This window comes from Lampris incognitus, chromosome 2, assembly GCF_029633865.1.
Source record: "Lampris incognitus isolate fLamInc1 chromosome 2, fLamInc1.hap2, whole genome shotgun sequence".
NCBI lineage: Eukaryota > Metazoa > Chordata > Actinopteri > Lampriformes > Lampridae > Lampris > Lampris incognitus.
In genome coordinates, this window is record NC_079212.1 from 10,395,938 (window position 1) to 10,415,553 (window position 19,616).

The window sequence follows — 19,616 nt, forward strand, 5'->3', positions numbered from 1 at the left end:
AATCCTGGAAGTTGGAGAGTATATGTGCTGAGCAGAGACATGCATGGTGGGACAGTCTGTGTGTTTTTCTGTGTGGCAAAACTTGTGCCACGGAGGGGTTCAGATGGAGGATGGACACGGTTTCAGCAAACACAGGGTTTTATTTACAGTTTTGTATTTACACGTCTTAGTCTCTTTATTCTGCACCATGTACGGGTGGGTAGTCGGCAGTGCTGGAGCCCCAGCTGCCTTGCTCTTTCTCTCTATTTCGAGTGGCATTTGGCTGCTCTTTTCAATTTTAAGTCTTTTCCGTTTGCCTGTGTTTGCGTCCATCGGTGTCTGTCCAGCCTCACTGCAGAATAGAAAGCGTAGCATGTCATTTGAGCACACCTGAGGCTGATCACTAATCAACCACTACCATGTCTGCTCTCCCGTGACCCACGCCCCCCCCTCTCTCCGCTTGAGCCGAGGCAAAACCACACCCTACTACCACATTCTCATAGAAACTTAGAAAGATGAAGGAGAGCTGTAGTCCAACAGCCTCTGCAGGACCCTGCAGCCTTTAGCAAATCAGAGAGCAGTCATGTCAAGTCAAACCAAATTGGTTTAAAGTTTCCCAGTTCTTCAAGTGAAGAAAGAAACTTTCCCAATTGACGAAATTTTATTTTTGATATAACATTAATTGGTGTCTTAGACTGCCTCCCCATTAACAGATTGTAGGACTTTGCTGAAACTCAGCTCATTAGATTTGCAGATCAGAGAAGAAATAATCCTTATCATGTTCATACTAACCACATCTCCAGCAGTTATTACCCCCTCCATTCTGAAATAAAGTGTCTACTTTCATAATGCCATAAAATATACTTAGAAAAATTGTCACTGTATGTCATTCTGCTTTTATCAATACATTGTAGCAATATTATGCAATCCTTACAAAGAGAAAGATATAGAACAGGCGTTACTGCAGAGTGCACAAAACTGCACACTACACAATACGTGATCTTTTATTTCCATTTAAATATCCGGTACATGTAAACTGGAAACACAGAAAGTTGAATCAGTTCATCTGGACACAGCGTTTATTGGGAGAACTGATTCAATTTTCTGTGATTTCCTTTCCTGGATTATTGACTATGACCATCACAGCATGTCGGTGATGGAATCAAGGTCACATTCCAGTTAATTCTGAGTGACTGACACATGTTACCGCCTACTGTGAAGGAAGTGACACAGACGTGTGTGTGCCACAGAGTCCCTGTCCCGTTGCCAAGCCACAAGGTGATGTCTGCACCACTCTCTCTCTCTCTCTCTCTCTCTCTCTCTCTTCTCTCTCTCTCTCTCTCTCTCTCTCTCTCTCTCTCTCTCTCTCTCTCTCTCTGTCTCTCTCTCTCTCTCTTACATCACCGCTGGCTTCTGTGCTGTAAAACTGTTTGTCCATCCACGTGCTGTCCACATGAAGCCTGCTGCTCCACTGGTTGGAGGGTTTTATGTAAGAGATATCCAGACTGATTCAGGAGTCCGTTTGTGCTCTCGCTCGATTCCTCAATCTCCTGTCAGGGACACAAATAGAGGCCTCATTCCATATGATTTTTTTTTAACATTTTTTATTTTACCCCCTTTTTTCCCCTATTTGTACCCGGCCAATTACCCCATTCTTACGAGCCGTCCTGGTCACTGCTCCACCCCCTCTGTCAATCCGGGGAGGGCTGCAGACTACCACATGTCTCCTCCAATACATGTGGAATTGCCAGCCGCTTCTTTTCACCTGACAGTGAGGAGTTTCACCAGGGGGACGTAGCGCGTGGGAGGATCACGCTATTCCCCCCTGAACAGGCGCCCTGACTGACCAGAGAAGGTGCTAGTGCAGCAACCAGAACAGACACCCACATCCGGCTTCCCATCCGCAGACATGGCCAGTTGTGTCTGTAGGGATGCCCGACCAAGCTGGAGGTAACACGGGGATTCGAACTAGAGATGCCCATGTTGGTAGGCAATGGAATAGACTGCTACGCCACCCGGACACCCCATATGATTTTTTTCAGTAACAATTTTGAACCTAAAACCCGGGCCAGACATAGACATCCAAACTGGACCCACTGGGTCCAGTAACATTGACGAGCGGCAGAGCTAGAATATCTAGAGCATTCAGAGGTAACCACGTCAGCAAAGCTCGGTAGTTTGAGGGTTAAACAGCAAAACATAAATCTGGTGCAAATGGATGTTTACATAGATGGTTTTTATGAGAATGTGGCTAACAGGGAACAGCAGACTGAACAGGAGATAGACTGATCTGCCATCATTCCGTCTGATGACACCCCTCTTTCTTGTTCTTCTCATCTTCTGAACTCATGTCTTTCACGTCTGTCCTCACCTGATCTCTCTTCAGGCTGAAGAAGTTACTGTGTGGACAGGATGAATGTCAGCTGTTACTAGGGCTGGGCAGTACTCAGTATTATGATTTATTAGCTTTCAATGCTATTGTGTATCGGGATGAAATTCAGATATTGTCATACTGTGATACACAGATTTGTGTCTAAGTTACCAATAAAGAGAATCTGTGATCTAAAATTTCTCACAGTCAGGTGTGAAAGCTCTGAGGGAGTATTACTTGAAAACTAGTTTTGGTTTGATATTATACTTTACATTACTATTTTAAACATGGAAGCAGATATCAGGACATATACCATACCATGTAAAATTCCCATTTGTTACCAGGAGAATAATGTCTTTATGGCAATAGTGTTATGTTGACTGTCAGAGAGGACCAACATCAATTAGCGACATTATTTCATTTCAACCATTCAAATGAGCTACAGACAAAGTCTTCATGAATTGGTTATTTGTGCTGTTGTCCTAAATATGTCAGGGATTAGCGAGTATCAAAAAGTCAGTAAATCTCCGGCATTGTAGCTTTAAGCCCTTAATCAGTCTTTCACGCTGTCTGTTTAGTCGTTAAGATGATAACAAGATAATGAAAGATAAATGGTACGGATGAGGAGATAAGATATGTCTATCCTATTAAAGATACAAAGATGTTCATCTTCAAGAGGTGCCCAAAATACTGCTGTTTGATATTAAGTACATTTATTCCTTTACACTGACTTCTCCAGCAGCTTTTGACGTGTTCCCCGACTGATGTGTTGTGTTTTTTTGTTGTTCCAGGAGCTCCACAAACACATTGAAGAAGGCCTGGGCAGAAACATGTCTGAGAGGTGTTCAACTGCCATCACCTCGGCTCTACAGGACACCCACACCGACATGATCGGTACCACACAGCTTCTTCTGTGCTGTCTCTTTGTTTTCCGCCCATCAGAATTTACAATGTTGTTCCTCACTGCCATCAGAAACCCGTCATGACCTTCAACTCAGAATACAGACGTCAATATGGCCGGATTTGGCTTAGTTTTATTATAGGGAGGAAGTTTAGACTGTGGCATTATTCAGATCCATAAAAACAATGCTAATGTCATTAGAAAGAAACAGGGCCTTCATGTCTACTGTCTTGGACTTCATTTTCCGATGTAGGGCCAGAATCCCTGTGTGTTATTCAGATAATGAAAAAAACCCAAATTCAGTTATCGACTACAGGATTTATTAGGATATTATTGTTTTAATTTTACCCCACTTTCCCTCCCTCTTGTCCTGTTCCTGGCTTCTCTCTATCCAGACGGTCTGAAGCCTCTGCTACCGGCACCAGTCAGAGAGCAGGTGGACAAACTGATCCCACGAAACTGTTTCAGCCTCAGCTACGACCTCGCCTGTGACAAGTTGTGCAGTGATTTCCAGGAAGACATCAACTTCCACTTCTCACTGGGTTGGACCATGCTGGTCAACCGCTTCCTGGGGCCCAAGAACACCCGCCGCGCCCTCATGGGCTACAACGATCAGGTGACGCTCGCAGCAAGAACTCAAGAAAATGGTTTACTTCCTTCAAAAAGCAAATCCCTCCACACTTATCAAACTGAGAGCATATCAGATTGATATGTAGAGCTTTTACAGCTCAGTCCAATGAAAATCATGTTTGCCAATCTTGTATTTTTTCAACAGAGGGTTTTTTTTTTTTTAAAGTTTGTACTGTTGTAGTGAAAATCTGAAAATAGCCCCTTGAGAAACTCCTCCTGATTGTCACCATCATGCTAGTTAGCAAACTAGCTAGCTATCAATAAAGAGTCTTGTGAGCTGAACCTGCTGAGAATTGTCTGTGTTCAGAGAGGGGGCGCTAAAACAGTTATAACAAATCAAGTGGTACCTCTGAAGCTGAAAAAAATGACTCCAAATATAAACCTGTCTGTCTGAATTAAAATCTTTTGACTGGATCTTGTTACAGTCTTGTTACACTAACCACTTTTGTTGTGACACTGTAACTCCCCCCCTATTTCCCTCCTGTCTTCGCTGTTCAGGTGCCGCGGCCGATGGCATTGACGCCTGTTAGCACCAGCATGCCGCCGTTCCCTCAGGGCTCCATGACCCAAGAGGAGCTGATGGTCTCCATGGTGACAGGCCTGGCCTCCCTCACCTCCCGCACGTCCATGGGCATCATTGTTGTCGGTGGTGTGGTAAGTAGTGAATGCTCATATGTATACACGCCTACTACGCATGCATGCGCATGCACACTAACAGATTTGTAGCCATGCCGTCACTGTTGATGTCTGTGTTGATTGTTGTGGTGGTGCAGTAGATAGCGTTGATGTGAGCTGAACACATACTGTGTCCCACTAAATATGTTAAACCAGTATAAACCATCATATGAGGTCAACACATGTGAACCTCAGCTGTTCACTGAAAGACCCAAAACCCATTCAACTTGGCACCGAGATCTGAACGCTAAATTCTGACATTATAAATGCCATTTCCTTATCGCCATCCTGCCTTCACATAAAATACTCCCTTAAAGCGCCACAACAGTAGCTAACAGATGTATTGTAATGCCTGTCCTTCTCACTAGGTGGCTGTTAACACATTAGATAGCCCGGCAATTATCCACTGAGAAAGTCAGTGCTATCCAAAATATTGATATTCAGTGTTCTCATTCTCACATCACCTTTGAACAGACCTTTAGGAAAGATGGTGCAGAATTTGACGTGAAGGGGAAGTAGGAATACATTATGAATGAACAGGGAAGAACATCTGTCGTAGACACAGCAGGTCTCATTTGTGACATGAAAAGAACATAATCGGTTTTGTTTTTTTTAACCTGGAAACAGTCGAAGTGCATCACTCCATAAGGAGAAGACAGTCAGGTCGATAGACAAGAAGTCAGGTCGCAGGTCATTGTGAGATCCACTTCAGAAACTCACTTCAGGCAACCCGATGTGCTGCAAGTGCATGCACATAATTGCATTGCAGGCATTTGCTGGTGGTTTTACTGGAGTTGAGTTCTTATTGAATAAAACAACAAAAATGAAGTGTTTTTTTAAGATAAGATGTACTTTTATGAATCCCCATGGGGAAATTCATCTTCTGCATTTAACCCATCCCAACACACACTGTAGCTAGGAGCAGTGGGCAGCCACCGTGCAGCGCCCGGGGACCAACTCCAGCTCTTCTTGCCATGCCTTCTTGGTCAGGGGCACAGACAGTAGTATTAACCCAACATGCATACCTTTGATGGTGGGAGAATCCATCCACCCATCCATCCATCCATCCATCCATCCATCCACCCAGAGAAAACCCCTGCAGACATGGGGAGAGTGTGCATGTTTACTCTTGCTGAAGTTTTGTGTTTGAATTTACAATGTAAAATTTGACTACTTTTGGTGTATAAAGCTGTATAAAGGATGTGTAAGGATGTATAAAGGATGCGGATGTCATTGCTGGATAAGACTGATGACTCTGAACACAGCAACAGATCAACAAACAGCCTTTTTACTGTAAACATGCTGTAAAAATAAACTGCTGTTCCTGAATAACAGAGAACAGGCGCTTGAGTGACAGCTAGTCACATTCCTTTTCTCCCCATCTTCTAAACCAAACCTTGTCCCTCACTGGTCCTCCCCCAAGATCTGGAAGGCAGTGGGCTGGCGGCTGATCGCGCTGTCGGTGGGTCTGTACGGGCTTCTTTATGTCTACGAACGTCTGACCTGGACCACCAAGGCCAAAGAGAGGGCCTTCAAGAGACAGTTTGTGGACTACGCCAGCGAGAAGCTGCAGCTCATCGTCAGCTACACCGGTTCCAACTGCAGCCATCAAGTCCAGCAGTGAGTGGATCCGTACACCCAAACCAAACCAACTCCATGTTTGTCTTTTCATTCATCCGTCAACCATTTCAGGATGGCTTCATCCAGTGTCTCTAGTTCCCCCTTTTTTCCCCCCCTTTTTTTTTGTGGTCCACCCTCCTCTAGGCTAATACTATATACAGTTGTGTATTATAAAATCAGACACTGATGACTTTCCTGGCATCTGGCTCTTCCTGTCAGCTGGTTTACCATCTTTGTCAGTTTTTGCCAAAGCTGGTCAGTAACGATACCAGCCAGTCTGTGTGTTATATAACCTAATGCAAGAGCTTTTATGTAGAACTAGAAAGTGATTTTTCTCTGTATTGTTCAGTGCACAAAATGGTCTGAATCAGATGAACTTGCCAAAGTGTGTAGTTAGCATGTTTCTTTTTGCCTTTTGGCAAGTGCTATTCCTGTCCTGTTGATCAGGTCTTAACCTTGGGCTAAATGCTGTAGGTTTGAATAAGGTCGTGTGTCTTTTCTTAGGGAGCTGGCCGGTACCTTTGCTCAGCTCTGCCAGCAGGTGGATGTGACTCGCCAGAACTTGGAAGATGAGATTTCGGACATGAACAACAAGATTGAGCTGTTGGACTCGCTGCAGAGCAAAGCCAAACTGCTACGGTAAGTCAAAGAGGTTTATGGCCGCATTTAGGATGCAAAACACGTGTTCACGTTTTGCCCTGGGCTGCGTGCAAAGGATTCAGCCATGTGTTGGTGACAATAAGGGGGGAAAAATCGCTTGCAAATACATTTGTAAATTTTGATATTTAATATTTACAAATACACCTTGTAAATAAAATAATCCATAGGCTTTTGACATAAAAAAGTCGATCATGTTTGGTTCCATATGAGAAATATAGCTGTAAAAATAACTGTTGTGATGGCAGGAATAAGGCCGGCTGGCTGGACAGCGAGCTGAACATGTTCACCCAGCAGTACCTCCAGCAGGGCAGATAAAACCAGAGCCCCGAGTCTGACGCCAAGAACCGAAAGAGGGAGAAGAAAAGAGGAGGATGGAAGGAAGGCAGGTCTACGTTGTTCGGTGTACAGAGAGATCTCTTTTTTCCTCCTCCGGTACTCTTTCCTGTGGCCAATGTAGTGACATTGTTTTGCCTGTATTTAGTTCAGCTTCAGGGCCTCTCGCCCGTATAAGAAGGGTGAAATTAATTTGACACCAAATATCTTACCGCCACATTTGATTTGTGAAACACGTCAGATGAGTTGTTTTTATTTCATTCGATCTTTTGCCTTTTGAACACAGAGTAATGGCTGCCACCCTAAAGCAGGTGTCCGTAAGAGACTAGAAGGGAAAACAGCCCTTCTTATTGTGTGAGTAGAGAAGGATCTCCAATAGGAGGGACTCAGAATAATTTATTCCTAGTCGTTTTCCACTGGCTCGTCTGAACCGACTCATAAGGACTGAACCCAGACCCCGGACTTGAACGGGATGTGCACACAACGCCATTTTGAATGCACTTGCATTTGGGGGTTGGCTGTCATACTTTCACGCTCATGTTTTTTTCTTCCCGTCAGCAAAATAATCAGGTAGGCTAGAAAGGGAATATCAGTCACTGTCTGTATTTAACTTATTGGCTCGACCATGATCAATAAAGACTTCTTACCTTTCTAGTGTATGCACACTAGTTAGACCTCCTCTTTTTCCTAGCTTATGAACTAAGCGGACACACGAGGTCAGTTGTGCACTGATGGAGGATGTTGTGTTGAAACCACAGGCCAGTTAGTTAAACCTCCAGGTTTTAAGCTGTTAAAGGGACAGTTCACCCCAAAATCAAAAATACATGTTTTTCCTCCTACCCGCAGTGCTATTTATCCATCTGGATCGTTTTGGTGGGAGCTGCCGAGTTTTGGAGATATCGGCCGTAGAGATGCGGCCTTCTCTCCAATACAACGGGACCGGATGACACGCGGGTGGCACAGTGGCACAGTGGTTAACGCGGTCGCCTCACAGCAAGAAGGTCCTGGGTTCAAGCCCCGGGGTAGTCCAACCTTGGGGGTCGTCCCGGGTCTATCCTGTGTGGAGTTTGCATGTTTGCCCCGTGTCGGTGTGGGTTTCCTCTGGGGGCTCCGGTTTCCTCCCACAGTCCAAAGACATGTAGGTCAGGTGAATCAGCCACACTAAATTGTCCCTAGGTGTGAATGTGTGTGGTTGTGTGTGTGTATGTCGGCCCTGTGCGATAATCTGGCGGACTGTCCAGGGTGTCTCCCCGCCTGCCGCCCAATACCTGCTGGGATAGGCTCCAGCGACCCTGAGAGCAGGATAAGCGGTTCGGAAAATGGATGGATGGATGGATAACGTTTGGCTTGTGTTGCTTTTGGCCCTTTGAGCAACGCGAGCCGAGTGCCGTCCACTTCCACTGTATTGGAGGAAAAGGCGAACATCTCTACAGCTGATATCTCCAAAACTCAGCAGCTCACACCAAAACAATCCTAGATGGCTAATGTGTATTTTTGATTTCGGGGTGAACTGTCCCTTTAAGGTTCTTTTAACTGCAACGTTGTATCTAATTTAATAGTTTCACATCCCTGAAGCCTTCAACCCTTATCGAGATAATGTGTCAAGAGTGTGGTAAACCTTTAATGGTGAAAGAAACACAAGGCCTACCAAACTAGAGGCCTGTTTATCCAATGCAAATGCCTCGTCTTAATGATGTCAATGTCTCTGCAGTCAGAAACACTCTAAGCATTGATTTTATTTTACATTTCATTAAGATGGAATTTGTGGACCATTTCTGTGGTTCCTCAAATCCAAAGTAGTTATCTCTTGGGATATGTGTGTATCGGATATATAAATGAGTGAAGAAATGTTTCTCCCACTAAACGTGTCCAGATGAACTGGTTCAGCTGTCCGGCATTGGATATAATTTCATATCGTTCCATGCTGCAGTTAAAAAAGTAAAACTTGAGCTACTTCTTCAACTGGGCTGTAAAGTCAAGATATTGGGTTGTGATTGTGCCAAGTGAGTAGGAACGTTGGCTAAAACATGCACTTTATGATTTTGCTGCTTTTGTTTGTGTTATGTATATTTTTTTAAGCCAATAAGTATTTTTCCCCCCCAAATGCAAAGGTGTAAAGTTCCTGTAGACACCTGAAGACTTCAGGGTAGATCATATGTCCGCCTGCATGCAGTGACTGTCCCAGTTTGTTGTCTTGTTGAGCGTCAAAGGAAATTATTAAAACTGTAAACACTAAAGAAACCCGTTGAACAACTCGTCTTTTATTCTGTGTATTTTCTGTGGTTGAAACTGTGGCTTGCAAATGAAGTGCAAGTGTTTACAAGGCTGTTCTGGTGGATCTGAGGGGGTCACAGTTTGTTCGATTGTTTGTCTTGATTTAGTTCTTTAAAATTTTATTTCTATTTCATATACATTTGTAATTTTCAAAGATAAAAGCTGCTCCCATCAGATGATTTTCCAGAAATTGACGTATTTGTCTCCCTCATCAGTGTTTCCCACACACAAGCTTTACCTGCACGGCTCCTGTTTGTCCAGCGTCTGGCCAACTCTCCAGGTTCACCTCAGTCTGACGTCAAAGTCAAACGTCGGACACAAACTCAACTTCATATTCACCCGTTTGTCCCAAACGCTCAACTGTTCACTTCAAACTCGAAATTCCCTCATCAGTTGAACATTCACAACACGTGTGACCTCAGAGACCCCGATGGATGCTTTGTTTCAGCATCACGCCATCGGTTTACTGCCGAGTCTCCCACAATGGAACCGGATGTTAAGCTGGCCTTGTTAGCATGAAGCCGGCAGACTGTCAGCCATGGCGGCTCAACTGTTCACCTTTCTTTTCCTTCATTTCAGCCGTCCATCTGCGAGCTTCTCATTCTGTCTGGACGGAGAAAAGTTGGGACTGTTCTCACATCCAGTTTGCTGTTAAACTGGCAGAGCTAAAATGCTGTACAGGCAGTTCTTATTCAAGTTTCAAATATGCAGCATTACCGCCATCGCCGCTGTTATCTTGTGCTAGACTGATTACAAAAACGAAAATCCTGACCGAGGTTTTGATAATGTCCTGGTCCCCCTACGTTTCATGACGTCACTGAATCCTGTTTCAAACAACCACCATAGGAGGAGGAATGATTTAAAAAAGACACATTAAAAACATTTCCTCATAACAAAGTCACAGAGTACCCTTAAAAGATGGTACTTTTCAAGGTAAGTATCTAATTTTCAAAACGGATGTATCTGGTTTTAAGACAGAACTCTTCATATGTCCAAAGCAGGACAGGAGACTAGTTCCATCCCCAGTCGGTTCATTAAATCTCCATCTACTTTCTCAGTTTGAGCTCATGGTCAGACGTCAGGTGTTGTCGGTGAAAACTTGTCCCAGGATGGCGAATCGAGCGCTGAATGGCTGAACGGGGCAGGACAGCACGGGGGCCCCTTTCCGCTCGCCAGGTTTCAGACCAATGCTTTCTGGGTGGACAGGGGGAGGCCCCCCTGTCTGTTTGGAGGGCCGGGGAGGGTGGTGTGCTCCCTTGGAGGGCTGTGATAGGCTGAGCAGAATGTCCCTCAGCTCCTTCCTGTCCTGGGCGTGGCGGCTGCAGCAGTAGAGTGCGGAAGGATCAAGTGGGTGGGCCTCTGTGTTGAAGATAAAGCCCCCCGCTCCCAGAATACACTGCCCATCCTCCCCCCCCTCCTCCCAGCCCGCCGCTCCTCCGTGCAGAAAGTGAGAGGGGTCAAAGAGCAGGAAGAGATATTTGACAGTTTCAGCCAGGAAGAAGGACTCCATGCGGTTATCCAGCTGGTGGTCTCTCAGGTCTTTGATCTGGGGTCAACAATAAGACAATAATAAGACAATAACAACTTAAATCAAATATGAACTATTAACTATAAACACTGAGGGAGATTGAATAAATTGGAATCATAAGATCTTAAATTATTGTTAGAAATGGATAAAAGGACGGACATTCTCATTTCCACAGATGGACTCTGACTTGAGACAGACAGGTAGACAGACAGGACTTACACTGGCGTATCCACAGGAAGTCTTGGTGATCTTCTCAATTGACTCCAGAGCATCGAGACCAAACTGGAGGTAGGTGTGGTCACCTGTCGCCTTGAACAGGTACATCGCACTCTCTATCAGTTCTGTTAAACACACACACGCACACACACACTTTCTCTATACATGTAGGGACGCCTCACTGACTACATTCATTCCCTAGCCCTTAACCCTCACCTTAAAGGGACAGTTCACCCCAAAAATGAACTGGATGGCACTCGGCTTGTGTTGTGAGCAGTTTCAAGGTCTGTGGATTATCTTGAGTAGCTGGGTCATGACTTCTGGGAAGACATTGCTGTTGAGTTTTTCAAATGTACTTTTTAGGCGCTTTGAGCAACACAAGCCGAGTGCCATCCAGTTCCATGGTATTCGAGAGAGGGCAGATATCTCTACGGCCGATATTTCCAAACCTCGGTAGCTCACAAGCACTACAGGTAAGAGGGAAAATTTGTATTTTTGATCTTGGTGTGAACGGTCCCTTTAACCATCATAACTACATGCCTAACCTTAACCCAATAATAATTCCAACGTTAACACTAAACCCAAGTCCTAACCCTAAAATGGACCCTCTTCCTCTTGGGGACCCATAAAATGTCCCCACAAGGTAGGTGGTTTCACGTTTTTCTATCCTAATGGGGACATTTGGTCTCCATTGAAATAGAAAAACATGGGAACACACAGTCAGGCCTGAGAGCTGACTGGTAGGGACCAGATTAGATAATATACTTTACTTAATTTGGAAATTAAGGACACTCAGCCAATCGACTAGTTAATAAATTGGTTAGCTGGCTAGTTTGTCATGGTAGATTATCTTTTCTCTTTTCCACAGAAGGAACGCATTAGTCAGTCACAAATACCTGCCATCTAGTGAGTCAGTTAGTTAGTTGGTTAACCGACCTGGTCTGAGTGGATATCCCTCTCTCTTGTCCACAGTGAATCCCTGAGGAATGCTGTAAAACTCCGGCAGGCCTCCAAACTGTCGCCACACAGAGTAATAATTCTGGAAGGTTCTCACTGCGCTGTCCAGGTTACCCAGCAGGGACTAGGATGAACACACATACATCATGTTTTATTACTGATGTTTACAATTGTGCACTGAGGGATCTGCCAACAAGGAAATTATAATTATTACAATCACATTACATTTTACACAAATGTATAACATATGTCAAAATCCCATGTGTAACAATCCAACTGAGGTTCAACACGTTGAACTGTTTGGTAATGTAACAGATCATATCAAACCAAAACTATCACAGAACGTTGAATCACTTCACCTGGACACAAGGTTTATTGGGAGAAATGTTTCATCACTCATCTAAGTGACCTCTTAAGTCTCAACTGACTGCAGGTATCCTCACCCTTATAAACAATACAGTAGCATAACGACCCAAACCAACGATGAGTTTCATATGCAAATTACCGTGACCATTAACTAGAGTTACGATGGCCATGTGTACTATTCACAGAGGATTGGGGAATAGTTGCAATCACAGCATTGTAAAATGGTGACAGATGTAGTCTTAGGCTCCCCCTCGGTTCAGGGATGGTTATTCCCGCTTCACATAGATGGCCTCTTTGACTCCCTGTTCAAACCAGTGTTCCTCCCTATCAAGGATGTGCACATCCTCATCCTTGAAAGAGTGGGCAATGGTCTGTAGATGGTGTAGACTGTGAGGTCCTGGCCTGATGTGTTAGCTCTCCTGTGTTGTGTCATCCTCTTGGCCAGGGTCTGTTTGGTTTCCCCAATGTACAAGTCACGGCAATCCTCCTGGCACTTAACAGCGTAACCTATATTTCTCCGTTTGTGCCGGGGGACCTGATCCTTGTGGTGGACCCATTTCTGGCGGAGCGTGTTTTGGAGTTTGAAAGCAACTGAGATGCGGTGTTTGGAAAATACTTGTCTCAACTGTACCAACACTCCCGCCACATACAGAATCACCACTGGTTTACACTTAGACAGCTGTTGTCCTTCTGTCTTCGATTGGCTGGAGCACTATTGGGGTGTCTTCCTGGCTTTGACAAACGCACAGTTAGGATAACCACACTTAACCAGGGCCTGTTTAATGTGTGATTCCTTTCCTTCCCTGGCCACTGTGTCAGTGGGGACATTGTCAGCTCGGTGGTACAGTGTCCTGATGACTCCTAGTTTCTGCTCCAGTGGATGATCAGTACTGATCAGTATGTGTTGGTTTATGGTAAACATCAACAATCAAGTGTCCCCCATCACCAATTGCAATTTCACAGTCTAAGAAGACTAACCTGTCATTTTTCACATCCTCCCTGGTGAACTTGATGTGGTTGTCCACAGAGTTAATGTGGTTGGTGAAATGTGCTACATCCTGAGATTTAATTTTAACCCAGGTGTCGTCCACAAATCTGAACCAATGGCTAGGTGGTGTCCCTGGACAGGACATCAGAGCCCTCTTTTCCACTTCCTCCATATACAAGTGACTGGGGAACCCATAGCACACCTATGACTCTGCCTATAGTACTGCCCCCTGTATGTGAAGTACTGAAGATGCAGCTTCAGGAGCAGACACACTTGGTCAGCATCAACGGTGGCCCTATTGCTAAGGGTGGGGTTGTTTTGTAATTTCATACGGACTACCTCCACTGCTTCAACAGGGACACAAGTGAAGAGAGACTTATCATAAGAGACCACTGTTTCATCCCCCTCCATAATGATGTCCCTCACCTTATCCACAAAATCCAGTGTTCTGAATGTGATATTCATTACTGCCTACCAACGGGTTAAGAATAGATGCAAGACATTTAGAGATGTTATAGGTCACAACTATTCCCCAATCCTCTGTGAATAGTACACATGGCCATTGTAACTCTAGTTAATGGTCATGGTAATTTGCATATGAAACTGGGTGTTGGCTTCGGTCGTTGTACCACTGTATTGTTTATAAAGGTGGGGATACCTGCAGTTGAGACTGAAGAGGTCACTTAGATGAGTGATGAAACGTATCGGTCAATAAACGTTGTGTCCAGATGAACTGATTCAGCTTTTTTTCTTTTTTTAAAATTTATTTCTGATTTTTCCCTTTTTTCTCCCAATTTAGTGGCCAATCGATCCCTATTTTAGTTCAAACACCCACCCTCGTACTGCATGCGTTCGCCAACTGCATCTCTCCGGCCGGCAGTCTCGAAGGAGACGCCTCCCCACTTCCGTGACAAGGCGAATCCAGGCCGAACCACTGCTATTTCCGATACATACAGAGACGCATTCATGTGACGAACACAAGCCGACTCTGCCCCCCTCCCGAAGACAGCACTGCCAATAATTGCTGCTTCATCGAGTTCGGCCATAGTCGGACTGATTCAGCCTTCTGTGATTTCATTACCTGGATTATTGAGCATGCATAAAGAGAAACCAAAACTAGTTGTCAAATAATACTCCCTCAGATATTTAACGCCTCATTTCGAGAGAAAAATCTGAATTTCATGCCAATAATATTGAAAGATGACACTGAATTATTGGCCAGCCCTTGCACTGTGTGTGTGTGTGTGTGTGTGTGTGTGCTGCCCCACCTGTAGCCCTGGCCAGAATGACTCCAAAGACTGAAACACGGGCATTGAGACAGTTCCCTTGTGCATCTGAACCCAGAGGTACCAATCATCAAACCGTGTGTAGTTCTGGATGGCCCGGTCATACTCTGAACACACGGACAGAGTTAAATATTATGTTAGATATTGGTCTAATCAGTGGATTCCTATTGCATGTGCCTTTGACCATCGTTGGATCTGATGACTGATGGTATAGTGTCTATTCTTAAGCTGATATTTTGCCAATTCTCTAGAAGGAAGTGATTTTGTTTCTACGTTTATTTCTGACTATGAATTGGAACATGTAATGAAAGCTTTGTTAAAGAGAAAATGTGTCATTTCTACCAGAATGCTGCTCTCTCATTCAGAGATGAATAACAACTACTTATCAAAATGGACACAGCATGGCCTCTCCTCTAGACAGCCTTCAAACCACCACTACCAGAACAACTCAGCCCACCCGGGTCCTGCATCCACGTTATTTCATTAAGTAGAAAAGTGAAGCTGTATAAATACCAAGAAACATCTGGAGCAGCTCCTCATCCTGCAGCATGACGGCGCCTTTCACCAGATACTCAAAGTAAGAGTCGACTCCGGCTCCAATACCAGCATCCTGAGCAACCCACTTCTTAGACAGGATGTCTATATGATTCCCTACCTGGAGACAAACAGGAAGACAGACAGACAGGTAGAGAGACAGGTTAGATCAGACACAGACACAGAGAGCTGCTTGGAGAAAGAACGACAGGTAGATGTAAAGAGAAGGAGATAAGACAGGTCAGAAAGACAGACAGGTAGATTAAGACTGGTCTTCTCTTGTCTCCCTGCATAGTGACACACAGAAGAGAGCTTGATAGTTGATAGACAAACGGATGAGAAAGATAACCATATACGTATATAGATATATATATATATATGTATACATATATAGAGAGAGAGACAGAGAGACAGAGAGAGAGAGAGAGTTACCAGTCCTATTTCAGATCGGGTGCTCCAGAGAGCTTGGAGTGCGCGGCGGGCTGTGTCCTCAAACAGCGGCTCCCCAGTCAGCCGACTCAGCGTGGCGAACTCGAGGATGAAGGTTCCCACGCCAGCCGTGCAAGTCACTGGCGTCTCTGTAGGACTGACACCACGCAGCAGGTTCACAGTACCGTAAGGCATACCGGTGGGAGTCTGGAACGCTGGATTACAACATATGAAACACTCAGCACACTTCAAACAAACTGGTACCAACATGTCAGACACCAGGTCATTTTCTGTCTTTTCTGGATGTCTGAGCTGCCCCCCTGCAGCCTCCACTAAAGTGACTTTTAGACATCTTTATAATCACGAGAAGTCAACAAATGTGGATATTTAGTTTGGTTTCGTTTTTTCAAAGCCATGTGTGACAAGATGAAGAGTGAGAGTGGGAAATTTTTTTTCCATAACCTATATTTTGGTAAAATCCAGTGAGATTAAATATAACTGCCCATTTCAGGTCTATTGTTGACATACAGCAATCATAAAGACATATTGACTGAGTATGTGAGTGTCTGTGTATACATATGTATGTACCTGGTAGTAGTTTGCGTGCAGCATCTTCAGCCATCCTCAGCAGAGGTCCAGAACAGGGCCAGCCTGGCTCCACCTTCAACCCTGCCCTGCTTGACAACAGGTGAGCCGACAGCAGCCCCCCTACCACTACATATATATATATATATATATATATATATATATATATATATATATAGACACACACACACACACATACACAGTTAGTTTGAGGAATAAATTACTTGTGGAATCCATTTATCATCCATCTATCATCTTCTCCTCCCTTTCCCCCTCTTCATCTTTAGCTCTCCTCTCCAGTTTCCTTCTTTCCTTTTCTAGCACTTTCCATCTTCTTGCCTCCTCCTCCTTCCTTCTATTCTCCATTCACTAATCCCTTGACCCTCCATCACTGCCTCACCACCTCCATACTTCTCTCCTCTTTCTATCTACTAATTGGTCCCAACCCTCCCTCCCTCTCTTCCTCAAGCCCACCTCTGATGTTGGTCTCAAATACAGAAGCATTGACATCGATGTCAAAGTCCACGGTGTCCTGGAGTAGCGAGGCCACACGCTCAAACTCTGTGTGGTTCCCCAACACCTTCATCAAAATCATCATCATCATCATCATGATCACAATCACACACACACACACACACACACACACACACACACACACACACACACACACACACACACACACACCAGCAAACAAATGGCAAGAATAAGAACAGGTTAAACCATTGTTAGCCAGTCAGAATGCTGCTCTGATAACAATGAAGAGGTTTATTTAGCATACAGTTTTCATTATCATTCATTCAGTTTGGATTTACTTATTTGACTGCATGCTAATCTGTTTCTATCTGACCAGCTTTTACGTTTATGTGGTACATCAGATTCATAACAGTTCGTGTAAACTCATTGACAAGACAGTCAGAAATTCAACTTCCAGTGTTAAATGTCAAAACCGAAGCTCATAAATGAGACATCTGGTGGCCCCATGCTCAGATCTTACCAACAGAGTGTCGAGAGCATCAATCAAGGTGAGAGAAAAGCTGCAAACAGAAAGAGATGACGAGAGAGAGGGGTTATTCGCTGAGTTGCAAGGAAGGTGATGTGCCACCTCATTGATAGTGATGTTCCCCTACCTGCCCCAGGTGTCCTGTCCGTCACAGGTGAGTGGGCGGAGCTCATCATAGGGGAAGGCGTTGTCAAGGTAACTGTTGTAGGCATGGTAGAACATGGATTTGATGCGTTGTCTGAAAAATTAATTTGGAATAGAGTTCAGGTTGGATTAATGTTGGGGTAAGAGTAAAGAATTGACATGTGCTGTTAAGGGTTAAAGTCCAAGATGAGCTTCAGGTTTTGACCTTAGGTTTAGGCCCCACGTGAGTTCCACTCAAGCCGTGTCCATAATACATTTGTAAAACCATTATACTGTATGTCAGTTCTGGAATGTTGGAAGGAGCCAAGCAGCCTGCCAACAGCCAGCCTCTGGATTAGAGAATCGGCTAACAAAACAGATGGAAAATGTAGGTAGACAACAGAAACAGCCAGTGAGTAAACTTGAAAAAAGTCCCTAGAGACTGAAAACAAGTGATCATGGGGTTTTAATATTGGAGGACACTTTTTGACCTCCAGGTATATCGCATAGATATTGGATAGACAAGAGAAAAGGTTGAAAATCGGCGAAGTGGTCCTTTAATATAATACCGCCGAATTACTTGAGCAGAAATAACTTCACATTTGTGGTCATTAGAATCTATGTCTCTGGCACTCTCGCTCTGTGTGTGTGTGTGTGTGTGTGTGTGTGTGTGTGTGTCCGTCTCTCTCCCTCTGTGTGTGCGTGTGTGTGTATGTGTGTGGCTCCGTCTCTCTCCCTCTGTGTGTGTGTGTGTCCGTCTGTCTCTCTCCCTCTGTGTGTGCGTGCGTGTGTGTGTATGTGTCTGTGTGTGTGTGTGGCTCCATTTCTCTCCCTCTGTGTGTGCGTGTGTGTGTGTGTGGCTCCGTCTCTCTCCCTCTGTGTGTGCGTGTGTGTGTCCGTCTCTCTCCGTCTGTGTGTGCGTGCGTGTGTGTGCGTGTGTGTGTCTGTGTGTGGCTCCGTCTCTCTCCCTCTGTGTGTGCGTGTGTGTGTGTGTGTGTGTGTGGCTCCGTCTCTCTCCCTCTGTGTGTGTGTGGCTCCGTCTCTCTCCCTCTGTGTGTGCGTGTGTGTGTGTGTGGCTCCGTCTCTCTCCCTCTGTGTGTGTGTGTGTGTGTGGCTCCGTCTCTCTCCCTCTGTGTGTGTGCGTGTGTGTGCGTGTGTGTTTGTGTGTCTCTCCTCTGTGTTACCTGATACCGGCCATCTCTTCCTCGGTAAACTGGTGTGCCGCCGCATCGCACCGTACTGAGGCCAAGAGACGCGCCGACAGCACGGCGCACAGTAGCAGGCGCATAAAGACAGCTGAAGAAAATCAGACACCCAGTAAAAAATATATATAAATATGAAAAGAACTCAGATGTGACAGACAATACGGCAACGCAGGTGGCTTTCTGCTGTTTTGAAACTGTCAGGAAACAGGAAGTGATGGATTCGCGCATGCGTCGTGCGGATTGCCGAGTTTCCGATTGGAGCTGCGTTTCAAGCGACACTACAACGTTAAAGCGAGCCGTTTCCCCACCGCCTGACGTTTACCTTCAAAGAGCTGCACACATCCGCATGACATGTAGCTCTCCTATAAATCACGTAAATGTTTGCACTTTTCTTTTTTACAGTTGTATTGCACAGAAACGCCATTAAAATACCAGCTGCTTACACAGTATTCCCTGAACTTTTTTTTTGTATTCACGAAACGTTTTTTTTCTTCTTACTTTATTGATACTTCAAATACATTCAAACAGAGCAAAATAGACACACGAGACACCACAAAAACAATAGATAGAAGATAAAAAAAACAATAAAGACACAAAAGAGAAAGTAAATTCTAAAAAATAAATAACAGAAAAAAATAAGTAAATAAAGGTGAGATCATATTTTATGTAAACAGATTCAGAGATTTGCAAATGTTGATAGTTTTTAAAGCCTTTGTGTTTTTTGAAGTAGAGATTGTCCTTATATATTGTTCAACTTCTTTTCTAAGTGCAAAGAGTTGAGGCTTTCTGTTGGAGAATTTACATTTATGTATATGAAACTTGGCTAAAAATAAAAGCATATTTATAAAAAAGAATGCATCGCCATCTTTGTGATTAGAATTATGAAAACCAAAAATAACATTCTTATAGTAAAGGTGAAAATCAGAAAAGACAAAATCAGCGATAAACTTGTGGAA

At 44.4% G+C, this 19,616-nt stretch overlaps 2 protein-coding genes across 4 annotated transcripts in view; one reads left to right on the forward strand and one right to left on the reverse strand.

Moving 5' to 3' along the window:
- The window catches only part of mfn2 (mitofusin 2), a 28,078-nt gene extending 18,669 nt beyond the window's left edge, over positions 1-9,409 (forward strand). For all 3 annotated transcript variants that reach the window (XM_056273625.1, XM_056273626.1, XM_056273624.1), the window contains 6 exons: positions 3,142-3,244; positions 3,647-3,867; positions 4,380-4,535; positions 5,980-6,176; positions 6,681-6,815; positions 7,082-9,409. In XM_056273625.1, the coding sequence (XP_056129600.1) occupies positions 3,142-3,244; positions 3,647-3,867; positions 4,380-4,535; positions 5,980-6,176; positions 6,681-6,815; positions 7,082-7,151 (882 nt within the window). In that variant the 3' untranslated portion in view covers positions 7,152-9,409. The remainder of the gene's footprint in view (positions 1-3,141; positions 3,245-3,646; positions 3,868-4,379; positions 4,536-5,979; positions 6,177-6,680; positions 6,816-7,081) is intronic.
- A 782-nt stretch (positions 9,410-10,191) lies between these two features.
- edem2 (ER degradation enhancer, mannosidase alpha-like 2) lies at positions 10,192-18,837 on the reverse strand. Its single transcript, XM_056273627.1, has 11 exons — positions 18,640-18,837; positions 17,460-17,570; positions 17,327-17,366; positions 16,807-16,912; positions 16,336-16,461; positions 15,751-15,962; positions 15,298-15,439; positions 14,767-14,891; positions 12,124-12,268; positions 11,191-11,312; positions 10,192-10,989 (listed from the first exon to the last, which is right to left on the reverse strand). The coding sequence occupies exons 1-11, from the start codon at positions 18,741-18,743 to the stop codon at positions 10,522-10,524; spliced, it is 1,701 nt and encodes a 566-aa protein (XP_056129602.1). The 5' UTR covers positions 18,744-18,837; the 3' UTR covers positions 10,192-10,521.
- Between the last annotated feature and the right edge of the window lie 779 nt (positions 18,838-19,616).

What these genes read in the sequence shown, in the direction of transcription:
- edem2 (XM_056273627.1), bottom strand. Translation starts at nt 18,743, where the DNA reads ATGCGCCTGCTACTGTGCGCCGTGCTGTCGGCGCGTCTCTTGGCCTCA. An exon ending in CCCGATCTGAAATAGGACTG is followed by an intron (nt 15,440 to 15,750) that starts GTAACTCTCTCT and finishes GTTTGTCTCCAG; the next exon opens with GTAGGGAATCATATAGACAT. An exon ending in CTTCCTGTGGATACGCCAGT is followed by an intron (nt 10,990 to 11,190) that starts GTAAGTCCTGTC and finishes TGTTGACCCCAG; the next exon opens with ATCAAAGACCTGAGAGACCA.